General features: G+C 37.7%; 1 protein-coding gene across 1 annotated transcript; it reads left to right on the forward strand.

The window, feature by feature from the left end:
• Window positions 1-2,532: 2,532 nt before the first annotated feature.
• LOC135844502 (uncharacterized) lies at window positions 2,533-10,079 on the forward strand. Its single transcript, XM_065362721.1, has 7 exons — window positions 2,533-2,719; window positions 3,240-3,338; window positions 3,442-3,606; window positions 5,975-6,359; window positions 6,515-6,648; window positions 9,306-9,524; window positions 9,627-10,079. Exons 2-7 carry the CDS (start codon window positions 3,243-3,245, stop codon window positions 9,714-9,716), a joined length of 1,089 nt encoding a protein of 362 aa, XP_065218793.1. The 5' UTR covers window positions 2,533-2,719; window positions 3,240-3,242; the 3' UTR covers window positions 9,717-10,079.
• The last annotated feature ends 357 nt before the right edge of the window (window positions 10,080-10,436 follow it).

The following is a 10,436-nucleotide window of genomic DNA, read 5'->3' on the forward strand; positions in this document are numbered from 1 at the left end:
ATGAATTCCTCGACCCCGAAAACCCCCCAGGATCCCATTCCCGACTCATTCGCTGGAATTCGATTACTGAGAAATTGACATTTTCATCAAATACTTGAAATTTCAGTTTTCTATGAATTCAAACCCAGTTTGCACGAGAACAAAGAGGTTTCATGAGCTGCGGTTTGCGGCATTGAATTCGTCGTCCGAAAGAACCCCCGGATGCACTATCTTCAAATTTCAAATCGCAAACTCGCGCGGACCTTTCATTCATGCACACTGCAAGGTATAGACCTTCCAATTTGCAATTTTTGTGGGTACCGCGCGACTTGCGACTTTGCACTCGGGAAGCAACGGTGTTGGACTAATTTTGGGTCGCTGATTTCGAATATGACGTTCATTTTCACGGGCGATGCCCATAAGTGGGGTTTTTGGTACTTTTCATTGTGCAAAACCGCCCCACAGGCTTCCCATCGCACTGTAGCAGGCTACCGGTCATCGCAATGGATTCCTCGACCCCGATAACCCCCTGGGAACCCATTCCCGACTCTTTTGCTTTAATTCGATTCTTGAAAAATTCACATTTTTGTCAAAAACTTTGAATTTCAGCCGGATGGCTTGAGTTTGGTGGGAAACCGATGCCGGCAATGAACTCAGCACCTCGAAAAACCCCCGGGCCCAAATTTTCAGCTCGTTTGGGCGACATTTTATCCAGGTTTTTTTTTGTCCCCTTCTGCCTACTCCCTAGTAGACAATGGTGGAATCCAAAATGGAATGGATAAAAGTGAGCTACTGGTCCACGACAAAGACGATTTTGGACTAATTTTGGGTCGCTGATTTCGAATATGACGTTCATTTTCTCGGGCGATGCCCATAAGTGGGGTTTTTGGTACTTTTCATTGTGCAAAACCACCCCACAGGCTCCCCATCGCACTGTAGCAGGCTACCGATCATCGCAATGAATTCCTCGACCCCGAAAACCCCCCAGGATCCCATTCCCGACTCATTCGCTGGAATTCGATTCCTGAGAAATTGACATTTTCATCAAATACTTGAAATTTCAGTTTTCTATGAATTCAAACCCAGTTTGCACGAGAACAAAGAGGTTTCATGAGCTGCGGTTTGCGGCATTGAATTCGTCGTCCGAAAGAACCCCCGGATGCACTATCTTCAAATTTCAAATCGCAAACTCGCGCGGACCTTTCATTCATGCACACTGCAAGGTATAGACCTTCCAATTTGCAATTTTTGTGGGTGCCGCGCGACTTGCGACTTTGCACTCGGGAAGCAACGGTTTTGGACTAATTTTGGGTCGCTGATTTCGAATATGACGTTCATTTTCACGGGCGATGCCCATAAGTGGGGTTTTTGGTACTTTTCATTGTGCAAAACCGCCCCACAGGCTTCCCATCGCACTGTAGCAGGCTACCGGTCATCGCAATGGATTCCTCGACCCCGATAACCCCCTGGGAACCCATTCCCGACTCTTTTGCTTTAATTTGATTCTTGAAAAATTCGCATTTTTGTCAAAAACTTTGAATTTCAGCCGGATGGCTTGAGTTTGGTGGGAAACCGATTCCGGCAATGAACTCAGCACCTCGAAAAAACCCCGGGCCCAATCATGATCAAGTTTTCAAATCCATGTTCAAACATAGTCTTTAAGAGGGAGGAGCTCTAGGGTGGAGATTGAATGAAAACTTTTGAAGCAAAAATATTCCCAAGCAACGAATATGAGAATCATTCTGATTGTGTTCACATAAATCCTCAGTATTGACGTGTAATGCGCAAATTTTTATTTAATATCATCGTTATATTCAGTTTAGGGGGCAAAACTCCACCGGGGGGAGTCAGAATTAAAAATGATCGCGATTTTTGAGTTCAGCGCGAAATTTTATACCATTCTGATGGGTCGCATCGATATTATCGAATAGACAATGCATTATTTAATTCTGTGGGTGGGGGAGTGGTAACAAGCCTATTAGTGGTCATAAAATCGCGTTGTGATCGTATTTTTTCGCCGTTTTTGCGCAGTTGGGCTTCAAATAGCCCCGTCTAACAAACGTCCAAGAATCGTTCGGTCCCCAGCCATATCCTGGACATAAGAGCCATTTTACCATCAAAAATGACCAAAAATGCATAAAAATCGCATTCAAAGTGCCATAGAATGCAGTTGTGCATGGTTTCACGAAAAAAAATTACATATTTAGCATCGGTAGAAGTCCCCCAACACAACCCCTTCGAGTTTTTTCGGTCCCGACCATGTCCCCAAAATCACCTTTTTGAGGGCCCACCCCCTCGTTGTGCGGGGTGAAAATTTCAAAAGTGCACTTTTCTGAACGGGGCAGGTAGTACCTTCATTTTGGCAGCGCATTTTTTTGGTCCCCGAAAAAAAAATACAAAATCAACTTCTAGAGCACTTTTTCGTGTAACTATGGATTATAGTCTGATCAGTCTGGCGTTATTAACTATTAAATACCTACTTAGGTATCTTATCTTCTTTAGGTTTCGTGAATAGCTCATTAACAAACAGAAATTTTCAGTTTGATCGCTATGTTCTTCAACTACTTACATATGTAGAAGTAGAACAGATCATAGATAGGTACGTGATGTACCTACATAAGTTACATACTTTCGCATATAAACCAAAAAAAAACCTAGAAGTTATAATTCCGTTTGCGGTCGCGGGTTTGTATTCCTGTGATCAAGCGTGCAAATTTGTTGTTCCAAAATTTGTTTATAGGTACGTGAGGTTAATCCATATAAGTATACCTATATTAAGTACTTTAGACTTCAGCATTTTTTCATGATTTCAAATTGGACAAAATGGCATTATTTATTGAAACTCTCCATCAAAATTACTTTTTTTTTCAAGTCCAAAAAATGTCTTCACTTCGGTACCTATATTTAATAACGTATATATACCCGCAAATGTAGCGTAGTGAATAACAGTTGCAGGAATCGAGCCCAGCTCAGGGCACAAAATTTTTTGGGGACAGGGACAGATTGATTGAGAATGGTTTTATCGTGTTTATCCTCTTTTGACTAAAATAACATGGTTCAGTTGTTCAGTTACTAATTAATGCATTTTAAGTGCATTTTAAGCAGCCTTAAGATAACAGGCAGTTACTTGTCCCAGTTACTATCACAATAACTGGCAGTAAAACTGCAGCAAAAATACAACAATCTTCGCGACCAAATCATGCGCCAGCTGTGTTTGAATTTGATTCTCTATACTACTTTTATATTTTCCACTTTTCCAGAACATGAATGTCAAGCTTTTTTCTCATCTATTGATGGCACATCTCTTATCAGACTGGTGGCGTGTCTTCGGCCGATGTGCCAATCTGAAGTTAGAGGAAGTATGTTTATGGAAATGATTTAATCTGCATTGGTGCATAATATGTATTATGTACATAGGTATGTACATTCTACATTGGTTATCTACTGATTTTTATTTTTTAGGAGGACCTGGAGGTACTCAAACTGCTAGTAACGAAATCAGATCTGCACCAAGTAATGCGGGAACATCTCATTTCTGTAAGAAGCGGTTTAAATTCTAAGATTTCATTGCTTGAGGAGAAAGCTAGCAAAGAACAACGTAAAAGGGAAGATATAGAACAAGAACTTGTAAGTAAACTAAATTGTTATAAATTCAAACGTACCTAGGTACCATATATTTTGTTTCTCTCGTCATTGCTGATGATAAATTCACAAACCGAACGAAATCGTGGTTTCTAAAACCATAGGTATAAATACCTACGAGTTAAATTGTGCAGTTGGGTATTTATCACTTAGGTACCAGAGATGTAAAAAAGCCGCACAGTGGTCCAAAATGAAAAAGTAGAGGCCATAAATTCAAAAAATCCTCAGATTGAACAAGTCTCAAAAAGTTTTCTACATTAGAATTCCACGTCCCTTTCTGTGATTTCAAACACTTTTCCATTATTTTGCTTGCCTACAGAAATGAATGAATTGAGGTACCTCAAATTAGTCAAAAAAAAACTGCTAACTTCAAAATGCTGTAAATTGTGTCGATTTTAATTTTTTTCAAAACTTTATGGGTTTATATCAAAATATGGACATTTTTTAATACAAAAATCGTTGATTCCATTTTTTCAAAAATATTTTAGTTTCTACCATGCTCATCACAAAAAAAACTCATTTTTCTGCCATTTTTGAGGTAAAAGTTCTTCTTAAAAAAAAAAAAAAAAAAAAAAACAAACTAGATCAGCGGGAAATATTACATCCTTGGGGTACTATGGCATGTAAAGAAAAACATCCTTAAAAAATTTGCTTCCACCCCAATCGCAAAAATAATACCAGATTCGTGATCTACTGGATCGAAACCCCACATGTAGACATATTCGGTACATGACCAAATTTCTACTTTTACCCCCACCCCACCCCTCCACTTTCATCTCAATCGAAAAAATAATACCAGATTCGTAATCTGCGGGTTCGAAAACCTACATGTAGACATATCACTCGACACATGTCCAAGTTTTATACTTTTACCCCCACCCCACCTCTCCACTTTCACCCCAATCGAAAAAATAATACCAGATTCGTGATCTACGGGTTCGAAAACCCACATGTAGACATATCACTCGGTACATGGCCAAATTTCTACTTTCATCCCCACCCCCGCCCCTCCACTTTGATCCTAATCGAAAAAATAAGGTTAGATTCGCAATCTACAGGCTCCAAAACATACATGTGGACCTATCACACCCCCATTCATCCCTTATTATTCCCCCCACCCACGCATTACAATAATCAAATTTCGTATTTCTTTTTCACCCCCCCCCCCCCCCCATTTTTCCTATCAGAAAATTGACATTAGATTCGTGATCTATAGGCTCGAAAAATTATGTTTAGATATAACAAAGTTTTGTGCCCAAATTATAGATATTCACCCCCACTCAAATCGAAAAATGGCGATAGATTCTAATCTGGGGTCTCTCTTGAGTCAACAAGCACCTAACCCTCCGAATTATTCAAAATTTTACAAAAAAAAACCGGTCATGTGACATGTCGTTTGTTACATTTTCGATAGCGCTGACTTCGAATTTCGACTCACTTTTTTGATAAAAGCCTCCTAAAAGCCCCACAAAGAGCCCCCAAATTTTGAAAAAATTGAAAAATTTGTATGACCGATGGTTTGTTGGGTTTTTGGAGGTGCTGATTTCGAATTTCAACTCATTTTTTCGATACAAGTCCCCTAGGACCCCCAATGAGGCCCTAAGTTTCAAAAAAATTGAAAAAATCGAGTGACCTGTGGTCTGTTGGGTTTTTAGAGGCGCTGATTTCGAATTTCAGCTTACTATTTTGATATGAGTCCTCTCTGAAGCTCACACTCACAATGAGGCCACAAATTTCAAAAAAAAAATGAGAAATTTGTGTGTCCTATGGTTTGTTGGATTTTTAAAGGTGCTGATTTCGAAGTTCAGCTTACTTTTTTGATACGAGTCCCCTGGGGCCCACAATGAAAGTCGAAATTTCAAAAAAATTGAAAAAATCGTATGACCTTGGTATTTTGTTCGGCATTTTGAAAAATGTAACGCAAATGTTTGAGCTTTTTTGATGGCAAGTGATTTTCTGAATTTGTACATATTTGAATCTAAATCTAAATTAAACCCTTGGCTTAATCTATCATTATTCAGTAGGCCTACTTTTGCAATCAAAACAGAAAATTTCATCCAAAAAGTTGAAAATACAAGACAAATTGAATAGAATTTTCAATTTAAAAAGATCTTTGATTTTTGCCTTACATTATACGAAGAAATTAATTTTTTTAAGTGAAAATAAAATTGTCTCAAACATGACGTAGGTAGTAGGTAGGAGGTACATATAGTAGAAAAATTGTAACGCAACTGAAAGGAACCACACAAACAAGTTTTTCACTCATCAAGTACACTTGAGTAAATATTGTGTATCTTACCACCCAAACCGCGACTTTACCCCTAATCATCAACCTAGTGAATTTTTTTTACAGCGTTCAAATCTCAAAGCTGTTTATAGGATTAAATTACGCGACTGGATTGTAGAAGCGGAAAGAGATTTCCCGCTCTGGTTGAGTGATCTTGATATTAATCGGTTTATCAAGTGGGTATTAGCTCTAAACTTCGCTCAAGAACCCATTTTCGATGATTTGCGACGTTTCTTGAAAGAAAATGCGATCACAATCGAGAAATTCGCAAACGAAATGTACTTTATACACGAAGAAATGTCTGAAAAATTCGCACATGAATTGCCTGGTATCGCAGATCCGACGCCAGACATCATACCACAAGTATGCAAAATAGTAGCTGGACTGATTAACGAACGCAGACAACTCATATGCAGTGTCCTATTACAGGCCATATTTGTTGGAACTGAGGGTAGGTTTACATGTACTACGTTATACTTCACTACAAATACGCATTATTTTACAAAAATATACTCAGCAATGAGAACGCTACGTGTACTTAACATTAGTTTGTTCCTTTTCTTATTATCTATTCTTGGCATGGCTTTTACTCGACTGTGTTTTCAGATGCTCCATCAACGAGTGTTCAAACACCTTTAACACCTCCTGATCCTTACCCAACCAAATTTTACATAATTATCAGGAATATTAAGAAAGGAGTGGAACAAGGTGAATTATTGACTTTGGATAAATTTACAAAGGTAAGTATTTTTTTGGGAAAAGAATATTAGTAGGGGTACCAAAGCGAAAATTATCAAAACAATGGCATCAGAAAGATATAAAATTTTTGTGATATTCCTTCAAAAGGAGACCATTTCCCGACCCCGAAACCACCATTACATTTTTGAGATCGAATTGCAAAACCGATCCAGGAGTTCCCAAAGTTGTGAAAATTGAGCACCTCCGTTGTAATCTGTTTTGGCCAATAAATCCTAACCCAAGGGGGGTAGAGGGGTGCTCGTGGTCTCAAATAACTCGTATTGGATCACTCTTGAAATATCTGCCCATGATTGTTCTCATTTAGTGATACCCAACATTTCAGTGGTTCCCAAAGTTGAATTTTTGTATTCCAAGTTTTTGAAGTCACGCATTCAAACGAATATTGTCAGTAAATGAATTTTGCAATCAAAAAATGTTTCAGATAAAAAATTTGCAACATTTTATGACGATTTCAAAAATGTGTAATTTTTTTCCTTAGCATTGATAGGGACCGAGGTGAGGGGGCTGGAACGTCAAAAAACGTGATCTAACAAAGTTGCATCCAACCTGAATTTGAATTTCTCACGAGGTTTTACCGTTGAACTGTTCTCTTCAGTTGCACTCAAGATTGTTCTCGATACACGCAACCACAATCCACTCCCCCACGCCTCACCCCCCTCGCTAGAGCTTCAATAACTACATACTAAAAGTGCCCTCCCTGAAATAGCTTCACTTATGAGGTTATGTTGCTGAAGTGTCAACTCCAAATGAACTTAAGAAACCTCTCGATGCACTTGGCCATGATATCCCCCCTCCTTCTGTTACTGCTCCATTATCAATAAAAGTACATTTTTGAACTTGAAAGTTGTAATATTTTTACAACAAAATTATTCTATGAAATAAAATGAAAAAAGAAAAACAATAATATTATAGGATAGGATTAGGGGTTGGAATACTGAAATAAAATATACTGGTAGGTCCTAGGTACATGTGTAGTGACAAGACAATCAGGCCTTTCTTGTATTTCCTTCTTTAGAGGACGCTAAATCGTATTTCAATTTTCAATTTTTGAGTTGCAGAATAAAGTTTGAAAAAAAAAATTGAAATTGATTAAAAATTCTATTTTTAAAGACATCTCATCCATCTTTCATTTTTGAGGTGAAGTGAGTGGAATAAAATATTGTCACCAGTTCCACCGGAGCCTATTTTGTGAGGGAGTGCGGTGGAGGGATGCAGTGTAGAAGTTTTCCCAAAAGGAAATTTCGAAAATATCGAAAAATTGCCAAACAAAACTAAAAAAAATGAAAGAATAAAAAAAAATTCTGGTAACTTTTTCAAAAAATTTTGAATTTTTTTAGGTCAAAATTATCCAAATACAAAATTTATAAAGTTTGCCACACTGAGAATTTCGAATTATGGAATGTTATTACCGGAAGAGCAAAAAAAAGTGACCAAAATTTTTCATTTCAAAAAGCTTATAATTATGTACTTCCAAAAATATTTTTTAGGTACCTCCTTGATTTTTTTCTCAAAACAGTGCCAGCCACCAGGCAGGGTTATGAAAATTGGGGAATTGCAACTTCAATTTACGATTTAGCGTCCTCTAAAGAAGGAAATACAAAAAAGGCCTGATTGTCTTGTCACTACACATGTACCTATATTTTATTTCAGTATTCCAACCCCTAATCCTATCCTATAATATTATTGTTTTTCTTTTTTCATTTTATTTCATAGAATAATTTTGTTGTAAAAATATTACAACTTTCAAGTTCAAAAATGTACTTTTATTGATAATGGAGCAGTAACAGAAGGAGGGGGGATATCATGGCCAAGTGCATCGAGAGGTTTCTTAAGTTCATTTGGAGTTGACACTTCAGCAACATAACCTCATAAGTGAAGCTATTTCAGGGAGGGCACTTTTAGTATGTAGTTATTGAAGCTCCAGCGAGGGGGGTGAGGCGTGGGGGAGTGGATTGTGGTTGCGTGTATCGAGAACAATCTTGAGTGCAACTGAAGAGAACAGTTCAACGGTAAAACCTCGTGAGAAATTCAAATTCAGGTTGGATGCAACTTTGTTAGATCACGTTTTTTGACGTTCCAGCCCCCTCACCTCGGTCCCTATCAATGCTAAGGAAAAATTACACATTTTTGAAATCGTCATAAAATGTTGCAAATTTTTTATCTGAAACATTTTTTGATTGCAAAATTCATTTACTGACAATATTCGTTTGAATGCGTGACTTCAAAAACTTGGAATACAAAAATTCAACTTTGGGAACCACTGAAATGTTGGGTATCACTAAATGAGAACAATCATGGGCAGATATTTCAAGAGTGATCCAATACGAGTTATTTGAGACCACGAGCACCCCTCTACCCCCCTTGGGTTAGGATTTATTGGCCAAAACAGATTACAACGGAGGTGCTCAATTTTCACAACTTTGGGAACCCCTGGATCGGTTTTGCAATTCGATCTCAAAAATGTAATGGTGGTTTCGGGGTCGGGAAATGGTCTCCTTTTGAAGGAATATCACAAAAATTTTATATCTTTCCGATGCCACTCTTTTGCGATTTTGAAACGATAGACCGACATGGTACCCCTACTATATTTTGTGGGCTAGTAGATTGAATATTCTTATGTTTGCGTTATGTATTTTAGAAAATACAACAAAATTCGGAATTCAACACCAAAAAGTGCGCCATACTAGAAAATTTCATTATAAATCAGAGTAAACTCGATAATACACCATTTTCAAAAATGAATGAACTGAATTTACCGACCATAGTCATTCGGATAGGATTTCCTAAAACTTACCGAGGCCTATCCGCCGACGACTTCGCCAAAACTTTGTCAGAACTTGATTTTTTGAAGAAAAGTGTAAGTAAAATTAATAATAATTATATGAGTAGGCATCTGTAAAATCAGTGAATATAAATTTGAGTGTTTACGAGTGTTTAACATTTATTCATCCGATTTCAGATCAACGATGACATAAAAACATTAGATTCCGACGCATTGATTTTAAATCCAACCGAGTTTATTTCTCACAAATGGTTCAGGTCTGGTTGATCCTAAAGTACAATAAAAGGACCCATACGATCCTAAGCAGCAGGTACCCACCTAAGTGAAAGCCAATAGCAAGACCATCACTAGCCGCTCAATCAGCCATCCCTCGTTCCCGCAATTCCCACTTGTGCCTAATTTTTAATTCTGTTTTTAGAAACCTCTTTGTTTAAATGTACATATCTTCGTTGCTTCAATTTCTACATAGTTTCGCCATCTTGTCACGTGCCATGCTCTCACTTTATATCAGTGATCATTAGGTAGAATATAGGTACCTAGTGAGGCAAGATGGCACAATGCACAGTGGGCTGTGAGCACCCTCAAAACGGGCGTAATTCAAAAACTTACAATAAACCTAAAAATAATTGTAAAATTATGTCCTCCTATATGTTTTTGGGGTCGCAGAATACGAATTTGACAATATTTTTTTTGGTAGGGGTATGGGGTGGGGGGGGGTCAAAAATTCAAAATTTGACCATAATGACGTGTGATATGTCGAAATGGATTTTGTTTTCCATCATTGAAGTCTCCTCTCCCTTCCTACCTAACATTCCTCATCCAAGGAATATATAAATAAGTACACGCATCCATTACTCTACAAATTTATTCACAAAGAGAAGAAAAAAAGAAAAAAGTAATAAGTCTACGTCTTAATGATACATACCGAAAAACGTTTAAAATATGGTCAACAAGTTAAGTAAGTACACAACGGATTCCACTTTGAAT

Source organism: Planococcus citri, chromosome 4, assembly GCF_950023065.1.
Source record: "Planococcus citri chromosome 4, ihPlaCitr1.1, whole genome shotgun sequence".
NCBI classification, from domain to species: Eukaryota; Metazoa; Arthropoda; class Insecta; order Hemiptera; family Pseudococcidae; genus Planococcus; species Planococcus citri.

Coding starts and splice junctions, on each gene's coding strand:
- LOC135844502 (XM_065362721.1), top strand. CDS start 3,243: ATGAATGTCAAGCTTTTTTCTCATCTATTGATGGCACATCTCTTATCA. Junction 6,360..6,514: donor CATATTTGTTGGAACTGAGG/GTAGGTTTACAT, acceptor CTGTGTTTTCAG/ATGCTCCATCAACGAGTGTT. Junction 6,649..9,305: donor CTTTGGATAAATTTACAAAG/GTAAGTATTTTT, acceptor TATGTATTTTAG/AAAATACAACAAAATTCGGA.